This window comes from Centropristis striata, chromosome 17 (assembly GCF_030273125.1).
Source record: "Centropristis striata isolate RG_2023a ecotype Rhode Island chromosome 17, C.striata_1.0, whole genome shotgun sequence".
Taxonomy (NCBI): Eukaryota; Metazoa; Chordata; class Actinopteri; order Perciformes; family Serranidae; genus Centropristis; species Centropristis striata.
Genome location: NC_081533.1, coordinates 27,663,674 through 27,691,135, shown reverse-complemented (window position 1 = coordinate 27,691,135; position 27,462 = coordinate 27,663,674). Strand labels below are relative to the sequence as shown.

The window sequence follows — 27,462 nt, the reverse complement described above, 5'->3', positions numbered from 1 at the left end:
ATATATATTTTTATTGATTCAAAAATAAGCAGATATGTGGCATCAGGTGCTACACGGAAACAAAAACAATTTCTTTGTAGTAAAAGACATAACATGAACTTAAAACTAAATATTTGGAATATTTTACAGGGACAAATACAAACAGATGCTAAATTCTGAGTAAAAAAAAGCGAATATACCAAACTAAACCTGAGTGGTGTTTAAAAATAAAAAGTAAATGTTTTGCATCAGATACTTAAAATGAAAGAGCTTTTATATTCTCAGTAAAAAAAAGATCACATATCATTTTTTTTTTTTTTAAAGCAAACATTGTAAGGTAGGAGTAGACGATAACATGAAATTAAAAATGCAAATATTTGAAACTGGGAAAAAAAAAAAAGATATTACAGATTTTGAGTCAAAGAAATGACACATTATTAGTAGATTTTGTCATGTATGACGTACATGTTAACATTTAGACTGAATGATTTCTAAATACATTAAAAAAATAATCATTTTGCATCAGATAGTCACAGAAACAACAAGAAGTTAATTCTTCATTTTGAATAAACAATCAAATATGATACTTCAACAAAAAGTTTTGTCCTGTTTTGACAATACCACATCAAGTCTGAGAGGTGTGGAATCAAAGTTAATATTTTGCATGAGATAACTAACAAAAATAAAGAGATTCTAAATACTGACTTTAAAAATAAAAAAAATACACATCAAACTTATCACACTTTCTCTCATGTATATATGAATAACATTTTTATATGTTGCAGAAACAAAAAAACAAACATTCTAAATTTGAAGTAAATTTAACTAAATTAAAATATTTGGAACTGAACTGAAAGGAAAACAGACATTAAAAATCAAGAAAAAAATCCTATTTTACCCAAATGGAGAGAAAAAAACCCATCAATATGATACTTATCCTCGATGTTGTATTGTCATAATATGACAGTTTAAAGGTAACTATTGTTTCCACTTTCCATTACCTCTCATATTATAGTTAATGTATATTGACTCAACTTATCAAAAAGCATTCAAAAAAGCCCACAGCAACATTTTCACAAGAGCGATCTTCTCTTGTGTCCCCCTTAACAAGCTCTGCTCACAGTTTCTTCATTATTGTCTTTGTATATACAGCATGTTTGTGCTTCTCTTATATATCATATAAAACAAGGAACATCAAAATATCCATGGGAGGATAATGAGAGTATATCAGGAGGATGAGCACTTCTAACCACAGTCTGTACTCTCTCACTGGATGCGAAAGGACTCTTTGATGCTTGCTTCTGCTTGTTTAGATGTGATAGCCTTCCAGCTTGCAGGAATATCAGCAGGCTTTGCATCGTATGCTTCAGCAAACTTAGTATTGAACTTTGCCATCACATATTTCCAGTAGTCTGATGCCTGAAGGCTGACATCTGGAGCAATGCTCCAGTCTGGGAATATTTCTCTGTATTGTTTGTAGGGGTGCCTCTCATAATTTGTTTCACTGCAGCGAAAGTGGATGTCACTGGTCACAAGGGAGGAGCATATGTCAGTGGCAAGTTCTGTTGAACTCGTCCACCTGTATCCACCCAGACCCTTTGGTCTGTGTAATGACGTCCAGTGCTCAGTGTGATCTTTTCCTCCTGCCTCACAAGGTGCTTTGCAGAATGGACACTGTTTACCACATCCAATCAGTCTGGTGAAAAGCTCACTCTGAGGCTTCACATGAAGTTTATTTAGTTTAATTTGGATGTCTGTTTTTTCAAACTTCTCTCTCAGACCTTCTGCCATGTCCGTCACACACTCAGTGAGCCAGTGAGCAAACTGTTCTTTGTCTGCATTGTTCAGGATCATGAAAGCATAAAGAGCACCAGGGGAAATGACCAGTTTATCTCCTAGTTCCTGACAGATACCCTGTACAAATATCTTGAAGTCGCCACTCTTTCCTTTAGCTTTGTTGATAGCATCATGTATGCTGTTGATGGTTGACTTGATATGTTGATCCTCAAACTCAAACGTTGTAGACCCATTTGAGAAACGTTCCACTATTTGTTTGAGGATCCACTTCTTAACGTACTCCTCATATGAGAGAATATAGCTCTGATAGTTTTCAAAGTCACGCTTTGAGAGCAAATCCAGCAGGATTGAATACTGGAGGTCCATTCTTGTGCTGAACTGCTTACTTGTCAGCATTTCACCAATGATATCAGGACCCAAAGAACGGTTGACGAAGTCTTCGACTGCAGGCCTCAAGCAGCGCTCTGTGAACTCTTCTGCCTTCTTCTGGCACTGATCTCGTTCATGGAACACATCTTTAAAATCAGCACGAAACTTTTCTTTGTTTCGATTCAGACATCTGTAGGGATCGTTCACTTGTATGAAATCTTCATGCATTTTTTGAAACTCTCTGGCTGCAAATCCACAGATGTGCTGTTTCAGAGAAACTTCAAACTCAATCTTTATCTTGACCTCCTGATTGTTTTGCAGCTTTTCATCAATCGTGTGTAGGATCGCCTGGATGTAAGTGTCGTGGTAATTGTTCTTTCTTTCAATTTTTTCAGTCACTAACTGTTTGCAAGTCATTATGATGCTGTCAGACAGTTTTTGTACAGCCTTTACATGATCTTCAATGTTGAAGAAGCTGTATAATGTGTGTTTAAACTGCTCTAAACGTCCTTCCACTGTATATGTGAAAGGCTCCACTCCACAATCTTTCAGGCTTTTCTGACTTAATAGTTGACAAGCATGACTCCCCTTATGCACTAGATTATCCCTCAGGTCGTGTTGCACCATCGCAATGATATTTCTGGGCTTTTGCTTCGAAAAGTGAAGTTCCTTCACCATTTCCTCCCACATCCTGTCAAATTCTTCGTCTAGCTCTTCACCAGTCATCTCACATTTTTTTTCCCGACATTTGTCAATCAGTGTTCGCACTCTTCCTTCTAATTCGTTTGTGTGGTTCTCCTTGATTCTATCAAGTTCTGCCATTCCCTGTCTGATGTCGGCTGCTGCTGTAAGTTGATTGAACACTGAGCTCTGCATTTCTCGTCGAAGATTCTTGGCACTGTTCACAAAGTCCTCCCTGAATGCTTCCACTAGATAGACGTGACCCTCCGTTTGCTTGAAGTACTGTGCCAGATTCTCAAGAATCTTTGTCTCCCATTTAGACAGCTCAGTGCTAGCTTCACTTTTCAACTGTGTCAGACGTTTTCTCATGTCAGACATTTCAGATTTCACAGCAAATGTGCCAAAGTTGGAAATTCTTGTTTCAGCATTTGTAACCCATCTGTACATGTTTTTCTTGAATTCCCATTCCCATTTGTTGTATTCTGTGCAGAGCCTCATGTATGCATCAGCCACCAGGCTGTTCCTGAAGCTGAAGATGAAGTTTTCATGCTTTACAGCAGTCCACAGGCTTTTCATCCACTCTGTAAACTCTGAGATATTATTGGCAGATGATGCACAACTTCCCAAAATTTGGATGATGTTTTTCTTGAGCTCATACACAGCTTCGCTGTACCCTGCATTGACTGGTGCCATTGGTGGGTTTCCATTCCAGAGTCCAGGGATGTACCAGTTCCCAGTGTCTGGACTGTACTCCATCACATCAGCGAAGCTCTTGTTCTCCTCTTTCTTTTCCATTTTGGCTGCTGCTTGGGTCATCTCATTCAACTGTTCCAAGAGCAGTTTCCTGTCTCGTAAGTTCTTCTCATGGGCCGAAACATCTGAAACGTTCTGGTGAACAAACTGACATTTGGGCTTCTTGCCCACCTCTTTCATCCTGAGGAAGGCATGCACAACTATCTGTAGGATGTCCTTCATTTCTGTGGAGTTCTCCATTGCAATATTGATGATGGTGATATCACTCAGCCCCACAACAAGTGTTGCAAGCTCATTGTCGTGCTCGTGGCTATTGTCCAGTTGTGCAAGCTCTGGTGACTTTAAGCCCTCAGTGTCAATGATCACCATGAAGTCACAGTTGAGTTCTTTTCTGACATCTTCATCGATTCTGATGAGCAACATAAAGGCACCTCGAGTGCATCGGCCACTGCTGACTGCAAACTGCACTCCAAACATGGTGTTGAGGAGAGTAGACTTTCCTGTGCTCTGAACTCCAAGAACCGTGACCACTAGTATCTTACTCTTAGGAGACACCAAGTCATTGAGCTGAGAGAGAACATCACTCACCCATCTGAGAGGTATGTTGGATGCATCTCCATCTACAAGCTCAACTGGAAATCCATCAAGCAACAATTCTGCACATAGTTTGGGCAGATGCTGTAATTGTTGACGTGATAGATCTGTTTCTGGAAGACAAAGTGAAGCTTCATAGATCTGACCCATTTCACGGAAGAAGTGTTCAGTCCCCAGTGAGCTGTTGGAAAGTTGTCTGTCAATGTCTTTGATCTCCTCTTTGTTCTCTGAATTTTTGCATTTTTCTTTGTACTGCTCCCTGAGGCCAGACAGTTTTACGCGAGAGACGTTATCGAGGTTCATTCGCATCCATTTTAGGAAATAGCACCTCTCTATCCCTGGACTTGATATTGCGTTGATGAAGCATGTCATTGCATTTGACATGTCATATGAGTTCTGCTTTTCCCGAAGTTTTGTTTTCTGTACCTGCAGATCACTTTTGTACTCTTCTATGTCCTGAGACCCAACATTTCGAAGCCGAAATTCTTCTTTCTCTAAGCGAGTCAGTTCCTTCCATATTTGGCCTTGCAAGGGTAGCTGATCTTCTTTGTATTGAAGGATGTCGTGAATCTCTGCAGTGATGGCATCTGCGTTTTTCTTGGCATACTGGCACTCTGAAGAGTATTCATCAACCCAGATTCCCAGTTCATGGGCAATGTCAGCCATCTGCTCTATTCTCATCTTCATCTTTGAGTTCTCAATTACCTGACTGACTTTTTTTCGCAAATCTTTGACAAAGTCTGCATCATTCATATTCTTAGCCTTCAAAAGGATGTTGCTCTTATCCAAGCCTAACTTGGCTGCTACCTTTTTTCGAGCATCTTTACTGGACGGAGTGCTTTGATGGTTAACGACCAAGAAGATCTGTGCCTTGTGGTTTTGGTTGGTAAGAATCTCACACTCAGAGTCCAAATTGTCAAAGAACACAAAAACTGCTGCTGATGTCTGACACAAAAAAGAAAATTGTGTCTCAAATAAAGCAATGTCCCCATGAAGGTTGGCTATGGCTACTGGCTCACTGAAGACATCCATGTTTTTTGTCCCACAGGGAAGGTACCAAGTGATTTCAGCCAGTCCATTGGATATTTTTTTGGGACTGTCACCACACTCCATATTATGGTGGACAAACGTGTCGTGGTACTGCTGTGAATTGCTCAGAAGCTTGTTGAGGATCTCTGACTTGGACAAAGAGCACTCGCCGAGTCTCACAAAAGATATCATTGGAAGTTCAGAGAGAACTATTCTTTCTTCAACAAAGCCCTTGGATTCTGAAAGTGACTGAGGTCTGTACTTTTTAACAATGTCTCTCATGGCCCAAAGCATGAGTGTGCACTGCTTTGTGTCACAATTGGGGAGCAACAGTGGCACAGAAAACTGACACATAGACATTTTGAGTGACATTTCTTGCTGCACAAAACCATCTGAACACAGAAAGAGAGCAGTGATTATGTCAAGGGGGTTCATGTCATCTGAGTATTGACTGTCACTCGAATCATCATCATCTGACTCTGTATTTCCTGCTGGATCATCAAAGTCTGACTCACATACTGATGCACATTTCACATTCCTAGCTGTCACATTAACCATCATGAGTTTCTTCAGAAAATACCATGGAAGATCTGAATAACACCTGGCAGGTTCATCAGTAATGGTCTTCTTGTCAATCTGAAGGACTGTACTCAATGATAGCTTCTCCTTGTAGTGTTGCTCCAACCCCAGATCCTTCAATAACATCTCTAGGTGTGCCTCTGTTGATATGAAAACAATAACTATTCAAACCATCATCGATTATTTGAATATTCTCAAACAACACCATCTAATATGTGTCATGTTTTTCCTTTGTTCTTGGCCTGAGCTTAATCCAAAATGGGGGTTGTGTACCTGCTGAAGCCAGGGGCTGGTACAGTTTTCACTATCACTGAAAGGTTAAGTGTTCAGTTTTTGCATTGGCTTTGAGTAGGCCTTCCCTGATGATCTAAGGAAAGGATTAACTTACCCTTAGTATGCTGTACCACTACAGCCCTACTCAGAAATGTGTTGGTTCATACAATTACAAAAGTCACTAATATAAAAGTGTCTATTGCCCTGACTGTGACTTTGTATGAAATGATTTTCTTATTGCAATTATGAATTTAATTTACTTACTTGTGCGAACAGATGTTACAGCTAGCTTGCTTATTCCTCCATTTGGAAGTTGTGCAGAAACCTGCAGAGAGTAACACACCCCTGGCATCAGGTTGCTGACAGTCAGTCTGTTTGTGTCTGTTGCCAACACTTGCACAATCTCTCCCTCACTGCAACAAGTCACAATGTAACTCTTCACTCCACCAGCAGGGGTGTCCCAACTCAGAGACAGGGACTCACTGCTGATCTCATCGACTGAAATCTGCACAGGGGGGCTGGGCTCTGTGAATGATAGATGGTTTCACTTTTCTGGAAATTCAAGTTCTGTCAATGTTTGGCTGTACTTTAAAGTGCTTTTTGTTTTTCAGGCTTACCTGTGGTCACAGATAGTGAGGTTGCTTTGCTTTGATTTCCATTAGGAACATCATTGAACTCCTTGGAAATTAGGAAAACATGTATTTCAATTATAATCCCATTCATAATCTATTTCAGAAAAGATGAACTATATCTTACATATATGTATGTAATTATTTTGTTATTAAACAGTTTACCTCCTTATCAGCTGAATCAGAGTTCTCCATTGTGGGTTCACTCTCAGCCATCCCACACTTGGTCGAGATTATTCATAAAGCGTCTCACTGGAAGCAAGAAAAAATATCACTATAACACATTGTTCAACAACAACTTTCCATATTTTAAGTGCAGTGTAGTTTTAAGTGCAACCTGCTAGATGACAATATAGACCAAAAACTAATCAATATTTAAACATTATTGTAAGTCTTAAAAGCTCGAAAAATAATGACAGACAAATGAATTATAGAATATATGTATCTTCCGTTCAATCCATATCCGTTTGGAAATCAAAACACGAAAATTAAAAACAAGTTTGATTTTATGTTGTATTTATTTATTTATCTATTTATTTATTTATCTATTTTCAAACAGGTATTGTTTTATTCAAAATATGCCGGTAAAATATGAATTGATTGTCACTTGTCGATTCGGCAAAAACATAGGCTAGAGATTTATTGACAACCGTGGCACATCGTCGGCTATGGCACCACTTGAGCCGTTCGCTGATTATATTATTGATGTATTCCGAAACACAATTACATATACAGACATAGGCCTATCTGATCATCTGGCCACTGCGGTCAAGTGAGCCGTCATTCGTTTCTCCGTAGTCAAGCCAGCCATCCCTATATAATGAAGTGCGCCCGTATTGTGATATTTACGGTAAATTCATTGAAACCGCTCCAAGCGAGCTGACATGAAGTATAAACACTTCACTGTCATTCTTTATCACATTTTTTTCAGTATAAAACTGTTACCAGCAGAGAGGAGATGAAACATTAACGTTACATCAACACACCATGTGAAATAATCAAATTGCGTCGTGCCGAAAATGTAGGCTATTTGTTGTGTCCACGTGTGGTTTTCAGTTTGCAGAATAAAGTGTTACACAACCAGGTCCTAATATCAGATAAATATGGAAATATGATTAATTGCATTATATTCATAGAACTGTTCACTATATTTTGTAAAACGCCTTTATATATAGACTGTACAGTAAAATATTACATTATATTAAAATTAATTAAAATTAAACTGTCTGTTTCCAGTCAATAATTTCACTGCAGACTCATTTTACAGGACTTCAGGTATATTCTAACAAATTAACAGGACTTTTCACTGTGGAAATTCATAATAAAATGCACTTCAATATTTACTGTACAGTAAAATATTACATTATATTTTTAAAAGATCATAAAAATTAAACTGTCTGTTTCCAGTCACTAATTTCACTGCAGGTTCATTCTATGGCACCTAAGGTATATTATCACAAAATTGCAGCACTTTTCACTGTGGAAATTCATAATAAAATGCACGTCAATATTTACTGTACATTAAAAATATTACATTAAAAATTAATTAAAATTAAACTGTCTGTTTCAAGTCACTAATTCCACTGCAGGTTCATTCTACAGGACTTCAGTTATATTCTCACAAATGTATAGGAATTTCCACTGTGGAAATTCATAATAAAATGCATTTGAATATTAACTGTACAGTAAAATATTACATTATATTTTTTTAAAAATCGTAAAAATTAAACTGTCTGTTTCCAGTCACTAATTTCACTGCAGGTTCATTCTACATGACTTCAGGTATATTCTCACAAAATAACAGGACTTTTCACTGTGGAAAATCGTAATAAAATGCATTTTAATATTTACAGTACAGTTATATATTACATTGTATTAAAAAAATAATTAAAATTAAACTGTCTGTTTCCAGTCACTAATTCCACTGCAGGCTCATTCTACAGGACTTCAGTTATATTCTAACAAATTAACACATATTCTAACACATTAACAAGACTTTTCACTGTGGAAATTCATTATAAAATGCACTTCAATATCTTATTCTCATTTTCAAACACGTATTGTTTTATTCAAAATATGCCGGTAAAATATGAATTGATTGTCACTTGTCGATTCGGCAAAAACATAGAGATTTATTGACAACCGTGGCACATCGTCGGCTATGGCACCACTTGAGCCGTTCGCTGATTATATTATTGATCTATTCCGAAACACAATTACATATACAGACATAGGCCTATCTGATCATCTGACCACTGCGGTCAAGTGAGCCGTCTTTCGTTTCTCCGTAGTCAACTTTTCACTGTGGAAATTCGTAATAAAATGCATTTTAATATTTACAGTACAGTAAAATATTACATTGTATAAAAAAATAATTAAAATTAAACTGTCTGTTTCCAGTCACTAATTCCACTGTAGGTTCATTCTACAGGACTTCAGTTATATTCTAACAAATTAACAGGACTTTTCACTGTGGAAATTCATTAAAAAAAATGCACTTGAACATTTACTGTACAGTAAAATATTCAAGTGCATTTTATTATGAATTTCTAAAGTGAAAAAGCCTGTAAGTTTGTGAGAATATACATGAGGTCCACCTCATGTATATTCTCTGGTCACGGGAATCTTGCGGTCATAGAATCCTGACCACATGACCACTTAATTGCAAAATGTAATTTTTCAAAATCAACATTCGGGCCCTTATTCTCATACTTGATATCCTGGTCATGCATTGTGTTTAAAAGAAGAGAAAAGTGGGAGTCCTGTATAATGTATAATGTAAATGAAAGGTTGATTATTGAAAAAAACAGGTCACTTTTCGTTATCCGTGTTTTGATTCCCAAAAGGATATGGATTGAACAGAAGATTTTATAGCCTACCTTAGGAGATGTTTATCCATGGTAAAATAAAGTTGATCTTTTATCCAGTGCTGTGAATGCAACATTCCGTTGTGGGTTTTGTATAAGCCCTGAGAATAACGCGCTCTGCTTCCCTGACAATGAATTTGCTTATTGTAGGCGTCTCCTTTTATTCTACCCGTACAGTTTCTGTTTCTCAGAGAAAGTGAAACTTACCACCTGGTAACCTCCCTTTGCATAAGGGAGCAAACGATATTCCAGGATTTGACTGACCCATCCCTACCAATATTCAGTATGTGAACAAAACTTCATTCAGAACAAATGGAAGTCTCAAAAGCTTTTCAATATCCGACACATTTAACTTTCTGCAGTTATGACATCCCTGAACTGTAGAACTTAATCATGTTCTTTTTTTTGTCATGTATAAAAACTAAACGGCAAATGTGGAATTATGTCAGATGATAAATGCACTTTGTTTCTTCTCTGTGTCCCTCTCTTGCTGATCATTTAGAATCTTACTGGTATTAAATGGCATCACGGGGTGAGTTGATTTTAATATTTTGAGAACATCGATCATAAATAATTGATACACTGAAAAGTTAAATGTATTCATTGGAAACACGTTGGCAGGACCACATACTACTCGGATTGTGCAGCATCAATATATGTTTACATTGTGTGACCTCCTGCTGTTTGTGCTCAACATCTCTCCCTGAGTTTTGGCTTGTAGGTGGAGCTGCTGTACAGTCTGATCTAACCTGCCCATGTGGGTCGGGCTAGAGAATATAAAGGACTGCCCTCTCCCTCTTCTCTTCTTTTCAGCCAAGCCTCCTGGCTGCACCGCCATTTTTTACTTTGTTTAGTTTGCTGGACACTCAAACATGCTCCACACCACATCTTCACACACCCACACAGCCCTGACAAGACTGATTTTGTCCTAATATTCACTTAAGTTCACTTTCAATTATTTGGTTATTTGTTTTGGCTGAAATAAATAGGGTAAATAGAGGTAATACGCAAGCTCCTCCCAGGAGATAAAAGTGCCTCTGACAAAGTCCTCAAGATGTCCTTGCACAAAGTAGGATCTCAGCCACAGTGATCTCTAGAAAAACAAATTACACTATTCTCAAATATCCCAATAGTGCATTTTTATAAAACAAAATTTTCTCAGGTGACATAAAAACATATGGCTGCTGAAATTGTTTTTGTAATGTATTTTTGCTTTAGCTTCACACAGCATAAACAAGAACCAACTAAATGCCAAGTTGTTTACCTTTAAAAAACATTCATTCTCAGTCTAAGTAATGTGTCTTTGTCCAGACAATACTCACATATTGAGTTGGAAACACTGCTTGCTACAGGTGGCGTGGTGACAGATCGTGTGCTCATCAAGGTTACATTTTCAGTCCAGTTATTAATTTCTTTATTAATTAGACGTGTAATAAGTGGGATAATTTAAAATGAGCTGGTATGATAAAGTCCATATATGACATGTTTAGTCATTCAAACAAAAATCACAAATAGGCTATATCACAAATTAATCATTGTGTTGGTCAAAAAACTTGATTTCCTCTTATCATCTGTGTAGGAATGAGGGTTGATCACAGTCAAAGGACTCAGGTTGATCTGTAAGAGTTTACAGTGAAACCCTCAAAGCCCTACAGTGTCAGGGCTGGCGACCAGAATTTTAACGCAGACCAGAGCTAAGAGTGATTACAGTGAATTTATTAGAGGTTCACAAAAAAACAGGTTGTGGTGAGAGTTGCTGGAGATGCTGATGTGAAGTGTGTCGTATTACATTGATAATCAGTTACCATCTTGTAGCTATGTTACTCATCTTGTCTTCAGGTCCTCCCATCATTCACATAACAGAAAACTGACTGACAAAACAATAACAAACAGTAACACATCCTTGTAGAAGAGATGTACCCATGGAAAAACATGCTTTCCTCTTTGCAGGAATTTCTTTTCAATGCAGTGGTTACAGCTGAATGGCTTCTCATGTAGACAGAGCTAGATAGAGACTTTTGTTCTGATGGGGTTGGAGCGAATAAAGACACTTTCACTTTTGATTTACAGACAATCACGTGTTTTCTGAGAAAATGATGTTTCCAGTAAACTGCATCATGAAATGTGAAAAACACTGCCCTCAGATGACTTTGTGCACAGTGCTATGCTGCAGAGGCCGTAAGATTCACACAGTGTTTGTTACACATCCCTCATATGATTAAGAATCAAGGTAAACTACAGAATATATTCACAGTTACATTTTCACATTGACATTGTATTAATACAGTGTTTCTCAGTCACTTTGGTGCATTTCTCACATCACTCTTTACATTTGCAAAACAGTTAGTTCAACCTGCACAACATTTAGTCATTTGAGCTCATCATAGTTTCTCATTCCTTTCAACACATTGCAAATGCTTTTGGACATGCATCAATTGCTTTCATACAACTCTCTGCTGTCTTATAACATTATAATTGCTTATGTCATGTCAGTCAAAATTAACTATACTTGTGAATGCTGAATAGTCATTCCATATAAAACTAATAGTCCTCATTTCATTGCTTGAGTCATTACATACAAAAATGTTGAACTAGTTGTCAAAAAAAATGCACAATAAAAGGCTTGTTGTGGTTGAGCAGAGCACAGCCTGGAAAGTGGGCGACAGGCAGCAGCAGCAGGCAGACAAGAGTCTGTACAGGAAGTCACACAGACACTCACATCCTGTTAGATCTGATTAAAATGTTATCACTTTGTATGCAAATTGGAAAAGTGATTTCTGCTCATGGTTCAACCTACATTTGACATTAATTCATTAGTTTGCTGCTGTTTGGATTGTTTGAGAGGGTTAGGCTGATTTACAGTTAGTTTTATGATCGGTAAAGTGTCCTTCTGACTATTAAACATCACCATTAGACACACGTGTCCTGTTAACAAAATAAACCTTCAAATCACACAAATGAGATTTAATCTCTCTCATTTAAAGGTTTTCTTTAAAACACCATATTGTCAACTTATTGTCAACTTGTTTCCCATCATGCCCTGGGTCCTGTACATCCTGGAGAGCCTTAAAACTGCCGCCAACCCCAACAAGCTGTTTCAGGGTGTGTGTTTTTTTTGTGCTCTTTTTACATTTTACTCACTGTGGCCTTGTATTTCACTCTAATATATAGAGTCCTGCAGCTCTATGGAATCAGCTCGATCATGGCTAGAAGTTTGAACAACTCAGAAATGTCCTTTGTGCACAAGTAAAAAAAAAAAAAAAAATCATTAAAAAACAACAACACCTTTATAAGGGCCTGCAAGTGTCATAAATGTTGGGCAAAGAAATTGGGTCTCCACATTATTATATTAGTAGTATTATTATGAGTATTAGTAGTAGTATTATACATATTGAATTTTTTTTTTACAACCTCTCCTGTCCTCTCCTCTCTGCTCTGTGTAAACAGCAAGCTGTCAGTGCAGTTTTTAGTGAATATTTGTCACATAATTGTTGTCTCAGCAGAATCAATCATGGCTGCACAGTGTTGTTGAGGAGTGCAGAATTTTATGTTTTAACAGCATCTAGTTATTCCAAACTGTTTATTGGCAACATTTTAAATGAGACATGTAGAATAAAGCTTTTTTAACCTATGATCTGGGGGCTGTTGGAAATTTTCAATTTAAACCATAATGTCTGTTGTTGATTTTTCATTTTCTTTCCATGAAAAACTGTGAATTTTTGGCGAGAACATACGTTTCGATCCCGGTTCAAAGGGTTAATCAGTCTGTGTTGACTTGCTTGGAATGACAACAGTCAGCTTTCACTATGATGATACAGGTCCAGTTAAGTTATAAAACTCCACCTTTAATCAGTCAACTCATGTCCTTACATAACCCAGCAGAGTTTTGGCTTGTTATAGCAGGAAATCCCAGATTTATTGATAACGTTACAATGACTGTATTCCATTTAGGTGAACTTTAATGAAACTGAGCCATTGTTAGTGAAAGTAGTTTCCCTGCTTTTATAAGACAAAATACCTGCAGTAAAAAAGATCTATGGGTGCATCTCATGTCTCTTAATTGCCTCCACGTTTCCTTCGCTTGCATCTTTTCTTGTGTCTTTTTAAGCAATAAAAACCAGGCGAGGAGAGAGGAAAAGTTAGCAAAAATGGGGTTTGAGATAGTTGCAAAGACAACACCCTCACACAACTTCATGTTCAAGCAAGGATCGAGGAGCAAGGAGACATAAAGTAAGCACCATGAGATGCACCCAGTGACTCCAGAGGTGGTTCATCAGTTCCTGAGGACTCTAAACGGGAGTCCATGTCCCGGTATGATGACATCGGCGGTACACAGCGCCTCCTGGCGGTTGACCTCCTGCACTGCAGTGTTCATACTCAGATCCCTCCAGCTGTCCTCATCTGCGCAGCACTCAAATAAGTCCCCTGCAACGAGCACTGTGCCGGCTGAGGTTCCCGTCACCTGGACGCTGACGTCCTGTCCTGTGTGGCCTGGACTGGGAACTACAGATATCTGTGGGAGGGAGGAGACACGGTCGTTGGCACAGTCAGACAGTCCACTCTGCACCATTCAGTACACAGACTTACCGTCTACAAAGGTCATGTTTTTGTTTTCATATACATACATATATATATATATATATATATATCTATATATATATCTATATATATAGATATATATATAGATATATATATAGTACAGGCCAAAAGTTTGGACACACCTTCTCATTCAATGTTTTTCCTTTATTTTCATGACTATTGACATTGTAAATTCATCAAAACTATTAATGAACACATGTGGAATTATGTACTTAACAAAGAAGTGTGAAATAACTGAAAACATGTCTTATATTCTAGTAAGCAAAGGGTGGCTACTTTGAGGAATCTAAAATACAAGACATGTTTTCAGTTATTTCACACTTTTTTTGTTAAGTACATAATTCCATATGTGTTCATTCATAGTTTTGATGCCTTCAGTGAGAATCTACAATGTAAATAGTCATGAAAATAAAGAAAAACGCATTGAATGAGAAGGTGTGTGTCCAAACTTTTGGCCTGTACTGTATAGCTCACAGATAGATAGATAGACAGACAGACAGACAGACAGACAGACAGACAGACAGACAGACAGATAGATACATAGATAGATAGATAGATAGATAGATAGATAGATAGATATTTTTTCACTTGTTGTATAGTAATTGTTGTTTATTTTGCACTGAATTTCTTAACTAATGAGAAAATATGCTGTGCATTTAATTTGCTATGAAGAAGAAGAAGATTACTTTATTAATCCCACAATGGCGAAATTCAACCTCTGCATTTAACCCATCCTTTTTTACACACAAGTGAACACACCATGCAAGGAGCAGTGGGCAGCACATTACTGCGCCCGTTATGTATTACATTTAAACACACAAGTACACAAAAACGCCATGTGGTTATTTCACATACTCTATTTATTAAATTACCAGAAAACATCATATATTGTTTTATATATATATATTGTTACTGAGATATGTAGGGTAGAACATTTTGGTTATATTGCAAAGGCCTGGTTTATAGGTTTAAAATGATCGCTTCTTTTAATCTATTTTAACTCTTACATGTCTTTTAACCCTTTTTGTTTCTTTCACCTTTGTCAATCCAGTATTTTATTGCACTTTATGCACTTTTATGTGAAGCACTTTGGTGCGGCTCAGCCGTCTGTAAATGCGCTATAGAAATAAATTTGACTTGACTTACTTACTACAGATCACAGAACATCACTTTGCAGGGAACTGTGCCCTGCTTTAGTGGCTAGTTGCTATTGTATCCTCCTGGTTTGATGCCCTGCACACCCTGGTTTCAAGCAGTCTCATGCATTTATTTATTTTTAATACTTTTATTTTGAAAAATCTGGATATTTGCTTTTTGTCCTGGTAAAACACAAACATGAACATATTAGTCATGATTTACTTAAAATGAGTACACACTGAATGAACTGATGCACTGGCTCGTCTTCGTAACAGAATGGACATTTCAGACACCATAAAGTACATTTGATGCTTGTGTGAAGTGTTTTTGGAGCTCAGTTGCTTTAGACTATCTTTAAATGTTTTCTGTGAGGACGTGAAACTTACATACTCATCAATGCAGTACGCGTGTCCCTCTGCCAGCTTGTTGGGACGGTACGTGTCCCCTTCACTGACATCAAACCCCACAATCATCAGCGCCGTGGAGAAAAGACTCAGATTTCCTACGTGGTCTGAATGTCCGTGAGTCCCCACGATCACGTCAATGTCCCCCGGTTGTAGTCCCCTCTGTCTCAGTGTCGTTAGGAGAAAGTCCCGGTCCCACGGCCCCCCGGTGTCCACCAGAATAGTCCTGGGTCCCGTTATAAGCGTGATGGTTCCGTCGGCCTTGAACGTCCCGTCGGTCTGAGGGAGACAGTACCCGGGTTTCAGGACGGACACGGAGTACGGCTGACCGGGGAAGTCCAACTGAGACTCGGACAGAGGGACAGTTTGAAACTGACCACACAAAACTTTACTGTCTGTCCCCATTGTAGCAGCATGGACAGGCGCTTACTCTGCTTTGTTTTTGTTTTTGGTGGGTTGCAATAACAACTATTAGGTGCTAGCGCCCCCTATCGTACTGGAGTATGTAGAACAGACTGTAAAAAAAATCATTATTTATGTTTTTTTTTTAACATTTTTTTAAAAAAAGAACAACATTTAAAAAATCGTATCTTTGTCAAACAATCCAGGTTTTACTTTGTTGCAAATTTGCTCTTTCTGTATTCGATTTTTTTTTACAATGTTTTTTGTATTTTATTGCATGTACAAATTTGTGTATTAAATTTCCTAAATAGAAATAGAGTCAATACACGTCACTGGATTCCATATTGTAACTGTATTGTAGTAACGTTACCGTTACAGAAAATGGTGCTGTTCTGAACAGAGTTACAGTCTTTAAAAATAGTTTACTTGAGGAATTACTTTAACCTACACCAGTGAGGTCATGTTTTCAGTTTGCTTGTTGGTCTGTTTGTCAGCAGGATAACAAAATTTTAAAAATCGTATCTTTGTCAAACAATCCAGGTTTTACTTTTTTAAAAATCCAGATGCACCCTTTATTGCAAATTTGCCCTTTCTTTATTAGATTTTTTACAATGTTTTTTGTATTTTATTACATGTACAAATCTGTATATTAAATTTCATAAATAGAAACGCAGTCAATCACATCCCTGACAAATTACTGTGCAAGATGTGCAAGAGCGGGACACGGCCAGGTAGATCTCTCTACTGACACGCCCCTGAAAAGATCAGCTGATGAATGCTCCTGGTGAGATCAGACAGAGGAGTCGAGGATTGCCTCGTAGCCCCTGTGAAAGGTGCGACAAAAAGCTGGTCAGACTTCCTGAAGCTAGATGTGTGGTTAATGTTGAAGAAACACAAACTGGACACAATTTGTGAAGGGGCCTGTTCCCCTTGTTCTGGTGAGGGAGAGGGGAAGGCTCTTACTCAAACAACCCGAGACCCAATGGTGGAAAGGTGACCGAGGGTTGAAATGACAGATTCCAATGGGTAGTGGATAAACAAGTGCATTTCTCCAGGAAATATGGCAGACATTCTAACAGTGAGATACACTGTAAAAAATAATCTGTTAAATTTACGGTAAAATACCGGCAGCTGTGGTTGCCAGAATTTCACCGTAAAAATTACAGTGAGTGGGTTTTCTACTGTAAATTTAAATGTAAATATCAGCAAAAACTGTAATTTAGACTGAGTAGTCCCTTTATTTAAAAGTAATTGTGTCCTTGAGACAATATGGTATTTCTCCATTCATTTTACATGATTTTTAAAAATATTTTTACAGTAAAACTGTGTGTTTTTCAAAAGTTTTGTTCTATTCTGTGATTTACAGTAATTAAAAGTGTCTAATATGGTGATATGCAATTTTTTTTATTTTAGGCCGTATTTCTCATGCAATTTGACAGCATTTTACTGTAATTTCTACAAACACTTTTTACAGTGTAAGGTGAATAGAAGTGTATTCATGAAAGCTAAAAAAACAATTATAGTGCCTTAAATTGCACAATAAAAGGAATGTTAGACCATTTGTTAAGGAATGAGATCCTTTCCCTTCCCTTTTAACACAAAAGAGACCGAAATGCCAGCCGGTGTTTTAAAAAATATATATATATTTTTTAACAAAGATTATTACTTTTACTTTATATTTACTTTAAATGTTTTTGTTTTTTGTTGGTTGTTTTTTTAAAGAAGTCTCTAAAAGAGGAAACGATGGATTGGTGACAGATGACGTAGTGTTGATGGTGGTGGAACAATTCTGGGGTTGGTGGGGGTATTAATAAATATGTCATTGTCTGAAAGAAACATCTTGTGTCTTCCCTTTCTCCAGCTGTTCAAATATCTAGTTGAGATCTCACAAACCAAAGACCATATTATTTCATCTTTATTTTATGCTAATTACACAAACTTGTATCATTGCAGTTGCTCGCCCAAGAGAGAAAAATACAAATAAACAGGAGACTAAATCCTAACCAGCAAATAGATGAAATCAAATCTATACTATATACTAGACAAGAATAATGAAGGGAACTACCAAATAAACTAATACTAGATTAAATAAAATGTTCACTGTATTTCATCTGTTAATACTTGTAGATACAACCATATGTTAACACAACATATCGATATTCATATACATATATTCTTTTTATTTATAAATAAACTCCAGCTTGGTCTCCATTGCAAACTTGCACCTGTTGTCTTGTTTTAACATTCTTTGTTGAATTCAGAAACCTTGAGATGAAAAGACTTGAGATGAAGAAAAATGTTAAATAATGGCATTTTAAATAGATGATTATTTTCAAAAAGTATAGTAAAATTATATAAATAAATGAGGTGATGATATTTCTGTTTACTTTAGAAGTCATTATACACTGTATGCTGTGATTCTCATCTGGGAAACATTAAAGACATTCATAGCCAGTCTGCCCATTTTGTCTCTTTATTGAATGAGTTCACACAAATATGAATGTATACATGTTGACAGTACTACATATAGAATGAATGATATTTTTAATTCCTTTAAAATGTATATGTATATGCAATATTTTGAATAAAATGCATTAAACAAACAAAAAGCAAGAGATTCTTCATTCTGAATATTAAAAAAGGGTAAATATTGTATTAAACTTGATTAAAACACATTTTCTGTCATACATTAATGATGGTAATGCTAAATTTCGACTGAATATATTTTTTTTATTGATTCAAAAATAAGCAGATATGTGGCATCAGATGCTTCACGGAAACAAAAACAATTTATTTTTAGTAAAAGACATAACATGAACTTAAAACTAAATATTTGGAATATTTTACAGAGACAAATACAAACAGATGCTAAATTCTGAGTAAAAAAAAGTGAATATACCAAACTAAACCTGAGTGGTGTTTAAAAATAAAAAGTAAATGTTTTGCATCAGATACTTAAAATGAAAGAGCTTTTATATTCTCAGTAAAAAAAAGATCACATATCATTTTTTTTTTAAAAAGCAAACATTGTAAGGTAGGAGTAGACGATAACATGAAATTAAAAATGCAAATATTTGAAACTGGAAAAAAAAAAAAAAAAAAAAGATATTACAGATTTTGAGTCAAAGAAATGACACATTATTAGTAGATTTTGTCATGTATGACGTACATGTTAACATTTAGACTGAATGATTTCTAAATACACTAAAAAATAATCATTTTGCATCAGATAGTCACAGAAACAACAAGAAGTTAATTCTTCATTTTGAATAAACAATCAAATATGATACTTCAACAAAAAGTTTTGTCCTGTTTTGACAATCCCACATCAAGTCTGAGAGGTGTGGAATCAAAGTTAATATTTTGCATGAGATAACTAACAAAAATAAAGAGATTCTAAATACTGACTTTAAAAATAAAAAAAATACACATCAAACTTATCACACTTTCTCTCATGTATATGAATAACATTTTTATATGTTGCAGAAACAAAAAACAAACGTTCCAAATTTGAAGTAAATTTAACTAAATTCAAATATTTGGAACTGAACTGAAAGAAAAACAGACATGAAAAAACAAGAAAATTCCATATTATACCCAAATGGAGAGACAGAGAAAAATCAACATCAATATGATTCTTATCCTCGATGTTGTATTGTCATAATATGACAGTTTAAAGGTAACTATTGTTTCCACTTTCCATTACCATCGCATATTATAGTTAATGTATATTGACTCAACCTATCAAAAAGCATTCAAAAAAGCCCACAGCAACATTTTCACAAGAGCGATCTTCTCTTGTGTCCCCCTTAACAAGCTCTGCTCACAGTTCCTCCATTATTGCCTTTGTATATACAGCATGTTTGTGCTTCTCTTATACATCACATAAAACAAGGAAGATCAAAATATCCATGGGAGGATAATGAGAGTATACGAGGAGGATGAGCACTTCTAACCACAGTCTGTACTCTCTCACTGGATGTGAAAGGACTCTTTGAGGCTCGCTTCTGCTTGTTTAGATGTGATTGCCTTCCAACTTGCAGGAATATCAGCAGGCGTTCCATTGTATGCTTCAGCAAACTTAGTATTGAAATTTGCCATCACATATTTCCAATAGTCTGATGCCTGAAGGCTGACATCTGGAGCAATGCTCCAGTCTGGGAATATTTCTCTGTATTTTTTGAAGGGGTGCCCCACATAATTTGTTGTACTGCACTGAAAGTGGGTGTCCCTGGTCACAAGGGAGGAGCATATGTCAGTGACAAGTTTTTTTGTCCAAGCACTCCTGCATCCACCCAGACCATTTGGTCTGTGTAATGACGTCCAGTGCTCAGTGTGATCTTTTCTTCCTGCCTCACAAGGTGCTTTGCAGAATGGACACTGTTTACCACATCCAATCAGTCTGGTGAAAAGCACGCTCTGAGGCTTCACATGAAGATTTTTTAGTTTCATTTGGATGTTTGTTTCTTTAAACGTCTCTCTCAGACCTTCTGCCATCACCTTCACACAGTCAGTGAGCCAGTGAGCAAACTGTTCCTGGTCTGCATCGTTCAGGATCATGAAAGCATGAAGAGCATCCTGGGAAATGACCAGTTTATCTCCTAGTTCCTGACAGATACCCTCTACAAATGTCTTGAAGTCGCCACTCTTTCCTTTAGCTTTGTTGATAGCATCATTTATGCTGTTGATGATTGACTTGATATGTTGATCCTCAAACTCAAACGTTGTAGACCCCTTTGAGAAACGTTTCACTATTTGGTCGAGGATCCACTTCTTTACGTACTCCTCATATGAGAGACTATATCTCCGATAGTTTTCAAAGTCACTCTTTGAGAGCAAATCCAGCAGGATTGAATACTGGAGGAACATTCTTGTGCTGAACTGCTTACTTGACAGCATTTCACCAATGATATCAGGACCCAAAGAATGGTTGACAAAGTCCTCGACTGCAGGCCTCAGGCAGCGCTCTGTGAACTCTTTTGCCTTCTTCTGGCACTGGTCTCGTTCATGGAACACATCTTTAAAATCAGCACAAAACTTTTCTTTGTTTCGATCCAGACATCTGTAGGGATCATTCACTTGTATGAAATCTTCATGCATTTTTTGAAACTCTCTTGCTGCAAATCCACAGATGTGCTGTTTCAGAGAAACTTCAAACTCAGTCTCTGTCTTGATCTCCTGATTGTTTTGCAACTTTTCATCAATCGTGTGTAGGATCTCCTGGATGTAAGTGTCGTGGTAATTGTTCTTTCTTTCCATTTTTTCAGTCACTAACTGTGAGCAAGTCATTATGATGCTGTCAGAAAGTTTTTGTACAGCCATTACATGATCTTCAATGTTGAAGAAGCTGTATAATATATGTGTAAACTGTTCTAAACGTCTTTCCACTGTATATGTGAAATGCCCCACTCCACAGTCTTTCAGGCTTTTCTCACCTAATAATTGACAAACATGACTCCCCTTATGCTGTAGATTATCCCTCAGGTAGTGGTCCACCTTCGCAATGATATCTGTGGGCTTTTGCTTCAAAAAGTGAAGTTCCTTCACCATTTCCTCCCACATATTGTTAAATTCGTCGTCCAGATCTTCACCATTCATCTCACATTTTTTTTCCCGACATTTGCCAATCAGTGCACGCACTCTCCCTTCTAATTCATTTGTGTGATTCTCCTTGATTCTATCAAGTTCTGCCATTCCCTGTCTGATGTCGGCTGCTGCTGTAAGTTGATTGGACACTGAGTTCTGCATTTCTCGTCGAAGACTCTTGGCACTGTTTACAAAGTCCTCCCTGTATGCTTCCACTAGATAGACGTGACCCTCCGTTTGCTTGAAGTACTGTGTCAGGTTGTTAAGAATCTCTGTCTCCCATTTAATCAGCTCAGTGCTAGCTTCACTTTTCAAATGTGCCAGAAGTTCTCTCATGTCAGACATTTCAGATTTCACAGCAAATGTGCCAAAGTTGGAAATTCTTGTTTCAGCATTTGTAACCCATGTGTACATGTTTTTCTTGAATTCCCATTCCCATTGGTTGTATTCTGTGCAGAGCCTCATGTATGCATCAGCCACCAGGCTGTTCCTGAAGCTGAAGATGAAGTTTTCATGCTTTACAGCAGTCCACAGGCTTTTCATCCACTCTGTAAACTCTGAGATATTATTGGCAGATGATGCACAACTTCCCAAAATTTGGATGATGTTTTTCTTGAGCTCATACACAGCTTCGCTGTACCCTGCATTGACTGGTGCCATTGGTGGGTTTCCATTCCAGAGTCCAGGGATGTACCAGTTCCCAGTGTCTGGACTGTACTCCATCACATCAGTGAAGCTCTTGTTCTCCTCTTTCTTTTCCATTTTGGCTGCTGCCTGGGTTATCTCATTCAACTGTTGCAAGAGTAGTTTCCTGTCTCGTAAGTTCTTCTCATGGGCCGAAACATCTGAAATGTTCTGGTGAACAAACTGACATTTGGGCTTCTTGCCCACCTCTTTCATCCTGAGGAAGGCATGCACAACTATCTGTAGGATGTCCTTCATTTCTGTGGAGTTCGCCATTGCAATATTGATGATGGTGATATCACTCAGCCCCACAACAAGTGTTGCAAGCTCATTGTCGTGCTCATGGCTATTGTCCAGCTGTGCAAGCTCTGGTGACTTTAGGCCCTCAGTGTCAATGATCACCATGAAGTCACAGTTGAGTTCTTTTTTGACATCTTCATCGATTCTGATGAGCAACATAAAGGCACCTCGAGTGCATCGGTCACTGCTGACTGCAAACTGCACTCCAAACATGGTGTTGAGGAGAGTAGACTTTCCTGTGCTCTGAACTCCAAGAACCGTGACCACGAGTATCTTACTCTTAGGAGACACCAAGTCATTGAGCTGAGAGAGAACATCACTCACCCATCTGAGAGGTATGTTGGATGCATCTCCATCTACAAGCTCAACTGGAAATCCATCAAGCAACAATTCTGCACAAAGTTTGGGCAGATACTGTAATTGTTGACGTGATGGATCTGTTTCTGTAAGAGAAAGTGAAGCTTCATAGATCTGACCCATTTCACGGAAGAAGTGTTCAGTCCCCAGTGAGCTGCTGGAAAGTTGTCTGTCAATGTCTTTGATCTCCTCTTTGTTCTCTGAATTTTTGCATTTTTCTTTGTACTGCTCCCTGAGGCCAGACAGTTTTAAGCGAGAGACATTATCAAGGTTCATTCGCATCCATCTTAGGAAATAGCACCTCTCTATCCCTGGACTTGATATTGAGTTGATGAAGCATGTCATTGCATTTGACATGTAATTTGAGTGCTTTTCCCGAAGTTCTGTTTTCTGTACCTGGAGATCACTTTTGTACTTTTCTATGTCCTGAGACCCAACATTTCGAAGCCGAAATTCTTCTTTCTCTAAGCGAGTCAGTTCCTTCCATATTTGGCCTTGCAAGGGTAGCTGATCTTCTTTGTATTTAAGGATGTCGTGAATCTCTGCAGTGATGGCATCTGCATTTTTCTTGGCATTCTGGCACTCTGAAGAGTCTTCATCAACCTTGATTCCCAGTTCATGGGCAATGTCAGCCATCTGCTCTATTCTCATCTTCATCTTTGAGTTCTCAACTACATAACTGACTTTTTTTCGCAAATCTTTGACAAAGTCTGCATCATTCATGTTCTTAGCCTTCAAAAGGACATTGCTCTTATTAAAGCCGAACTTGGTTGCTACCTTTTTTCGAGCATCTTTACTGGAGGGAGTGCTTTGTTGGTTACCGACCAAGAAGATCTGTGCCTTGTGGTGTTGGTTGGTAAGAATCTTACACTCAGAGTCAAAATTGTCAAAGAACACAAAAACTGCTTCTGATGTCTGACACAAAAAAGAAAATTGTGTCTCAACTGAAGCAATGTCCCCATGAAGGTTGGCTATGGCTACTGGCTTACTGAAGACATCCATGTTTTTTGTCCCACAGGGAAGGTACCAAGTGATTTCAGCCAGTCCATTGGATATTTTTTTGGGACTGTCACCACACTCCATATTATGGTGGACAAACGTGTCGTGGTACTGCTGAGAATTGCTCAGAAGCTTGTTGAGGATCTCTGACTTGGACAAAGAGCACTCGCCCAGCCTCACAAAAGATATCATTGGAAGTTCAGAGAGAACTATTCTTTCTTCAATGAAGCCCTTGGATTCTGAAAGTGACTGAGGTCTGTACTTTTTAACAATGTCTCTCATGGCCCAAAGCATCAGTGTGCACTGCTTTGTGTCACAATTGGGAAGCAACAGTGGCACAGAAAACTGACACATAGACATTTTGAGTGCCATTTCTTGCTGCACAAAACCATCTGAACACAGAAAGAGAGCAGTGATTATGTCAAGGGGGTTTATGTCATCTAAGTGTTGACTGTCACACGAATCATCATCATCTGACTCTGTATTTCCTGCTGGATCATCAAAGTCTGACTCACATCCTGATGTACATTTCACATTCCTAGCTGTCACATTAACCATCATGAGCTTCTTCAGAAAATACCATGGAAGATCTGAATTACGCCTGGCAGGTTCATCAGTAATGGTCTTCTGGTCAATCTGAAGGACTGTGCTCAGTGATAGCTTCTCCTTGTAGTGTTGCTCCAACCCCAGATCCTTCAATAACATCTCTAGGTATGGCTCTGTTGACATGAGAACGACAACTATTCAAATCATCATTGATTATTGTAATATTCTTAAGCAACACCACCTAATATGTGTAATTTTTCCTTTGTTCTTGGCCTGAGCTTAATCCAGAATGGGGGTTGAAACCAGGGGCTGGTACAGTTTTCACTATCACTAAAGGGTTAAGTGATGTTTTCTGTTTTTTCTTGTGCAACTTTACTTTTAGCTTTGTGTGTTTGTGTTAGTGTAACATCACAGAGTTTTTGCATTGGCTTTGAGTGGGCCTCCCTGATGACCTAAGGAAAGGGTGAATTTACTCTTATTATGCTGTACCACTACAGCCCTACTCTTGAACTTGTTGGTTCATATCATAATTACATAAGTCTCTAATATAAATGTGTGTTTTGCCCTGACTGTGACTTTGTAGAAAATTATTTTCTTGTTGCAATTATGATTTATTTTACTTACTTTTGCGAACAGATGTTACAGCTAGCTTGCTTGTTCCTCCATTTGGAAGTTGTGCAGAAACCTGCAGAGAGTAACACACCCCTGGCATCAGGTTGAGAGTCAGTCTGTTTCTGTCTGTTGCCAACTCTTGCACAATGTTTCCCTCACTGCAACAAGTCACAATGTAACTCTTCACTCCACCAGCAGGGGTGTCCCAACTCAGAGACAGTGACTCACTGCTGATCTCATCGACTGAAATCTGCACAGGAGGGCTGGGCTCTGTGAATGATAGATGGTTTCACTTTTCTGGAAATTCAAGTTCTGTCAATGTTTGGCTGTACTTTAAAGTGCTTTTTGTTTTTCAGGCTTACCTGTGGTCACAGATAGTGAGGTTGCTTTGCTTTGATTTCTATTAGGAACATCATTGAACTCCTTGGAAAATTAGGAAAACATGTATTGAATTTATAATCCAATTCATAATCCAATTCAGAAAAGATGAATTATAGTTTAAATATATGTTTGGAATTCTTTTGTTATCAAACAGTTTACCTCCTCATCAGCTGAATCAGAGTTCTCCATTGTGGGTTCACTCTCAGCCATCCCACACTTGGTCCAGATTATTCATAAAGCCTCTCACTGGAAGAAATAAAATAATATCACTATAATACATTGTTCGACAACAACTTTCCATATTTTAAGTGTACTCTGCAACCTGCTAGATGACAATATAGACCAAAAATGAATCAGCATTTAAACACTATTTTAAGTCTTAAAAGCAAAACAATGACAGACAAATTAATTATAGAATCTGCGTGTGTATCTTCCGTTCAATCCATATCCGTTTGGAAAACAAAACATGAAAAATTAAAAAACAAGTTTGATTTTATGTTGAAGTTGTCTATATTTATAGATTATATTATTGATCTATTCCGAAACAGAATTACATATGCAGACATGGGCCTATCTGATCATCTGGCTGAGATTGGTGTGCACTGTGCAGAACTGCTCGAGCATGAGTGTTCGGCATACTCACAACCCCAGAAGAAGAACTGCGGTCAAGCCACCCCCAGTTCGGAAAATACAGTCAAGCCAGCCGCCACTTGTTTTCATGATGCATGTATTTACTGGACATTGAGGTACCAACATGTTAGAACGGCCTTCAAAATAAAAGCAGTTTTCCAGTTTAACTGTATTTCCATCTAATTTCAAATTGCAATTAAAAGGAAACTATCCATAATTAAAGACTCATTTTACTTTAGGTGAACAGTGGGCATCCTCAGGATGTTCCGCAGCTGATTACAGGACATTCTGATTTATAATTTCTAAATAAAATCCTTTTGAAATCTATGATAATCTGCTATTTTTCCTCTAATTAAAAATGGTATAATATGTGAGATTTCAAAAGGCTTTAATTTTGAAATTATACATCAGAATGTCTTGCAGTCAGCTGAGGGAAATCCTGAAGATGTCCACTGTCTACCCAAAGTAAAATGAGTCTTTGATTATGGATAGTTTCGATTTGGCTTGACTGCAGTAATATACAACATATTTTTGTCCATGGACATATCATATAAACATATAAGCGTGTATGTGTCCATGTTTGAAATGTAATCAAATGAGAAAGCGTGCCTGTGCTGCTGCGTTTTGCATGGAACCGCATGGACCTAATGAAAGAGGTCGCGGGAACCTCGGGGTCATAGAATCCTGACCACATGACCACTAAATTGCAAAATATAATTTATCAAAATCAACATTCGGGCCCTTATTCTCATACTTGATATCCTGGTCATGCATTGTGTTTAAAAGAAGAGAAAAGTGGGAGTCTTGTATAATGTAGAATGTAAATGAGAGGTTGATTATTGAAAAAACAGGTCACTTTTCGTTATCCGTGTTTTGATTTCCAAAAGGATATGGATTGAACAGAAGATACACAGATTTTATAGCCTACCTTAGGAGATGTTTATCCATGGTAAAATAAAGTTGATCGTTTATCCAGTGCTGTGAATGCAACATTCCATTGTGGGTTTTGTATTAGCTCTGAAAATAACAAGCTCTGCTTCCCTGACAATGAATTTGTTTATTCGAGGCGTCTCCTTTTATTCTACCCGTACAGTGTCTGTTTCTCAGAGAAAGTGAAACTTACCACCTGGTAACCTCCCTTTGCATAAGGGAGCAAACGATATTCCAGGATTTGACTGACCCATCCCTACCAATATTCAGTATGTGAACAAAACTTCATTCAGAAGTGGAAGTTTCAGAAGCTTGTCAATATCCGACACATTTAACTTTCTGCAG

General features: G+C 37.6%; 3 protein-coding genes across 3 annotated transcripts; all 3 read right to left on the bottom strand.

Moving 5' to 3' along the window:
• Positions 1–1,245: 1,245 nt before the first annotated feature.
• On the bottom strand, positions 1,246–6,899 carry LOC131989254 (interferon-induced very large GTPase 1-like). Its single transcript, XM_059354445.1, has 4 exons — positions 6,849–6,899; positions 6,672–6,732; positions 6,319–6,579; positions 1,246–5,921 (listed from the first exon to the last, which is right to left on the bottom strand). Exons 1-4 carry the CDS (start codon positions 6,897–6,899, stop codon positions 1,246–1,248), a joined length of 5,049 nt encoding a protein of 1,682 aa, XP_059210428.1.
• Positions 6,900–11,245: 4,346 nt separating this feature from the next.
• Positions 11,246–16,176, bottom strand: LOC131989412 (metallo-beta-lactamase domain-containing protein 1-like). The gene is made up of 2 exons (XM_059354622.1): positions 15,673–16,176; positions 11,246–14,063 (listed from the first exon to the last, which is right to left on the bottom strand). Exons 1-2 carry the CDS (start codon positions 16,093–16,095, stop codon positions 13,824–13,826), a joined length of 663 nt encoding a protein of 220 aa, XP_059210605.1. The 5' UTR covers positions 16,096–16,176; the 3' UTR covers positions 11,246–13,823.
• A 3,888-nt stretch (positions 16,177–20,064) lies between these two features.
• LOC131989253 (interferon-induced very large GTPase 1-like) lies at positions 20,065–25,767 on the bottom strand. Its single transcript, XM_059354443.1, has 4 exons — positions 25,717–25,767; positions 25,539–25,599; positions 25,189–25,446; positions 20,065–24,737 (listed from the first exon to the last, which is right to left on the bottom strand). The coding sequence occupies exons 1-4, from the start codon at positions 25,765–25,767 to the stop codon at positions 20,065–20,067; spliced, it is 5,043 nt and encodes a 1,680-aa protein (XP_059210426.1).
• Between the last annotated feature and the right edge of the window lie 1,695 nt (positions 25,768–27,462).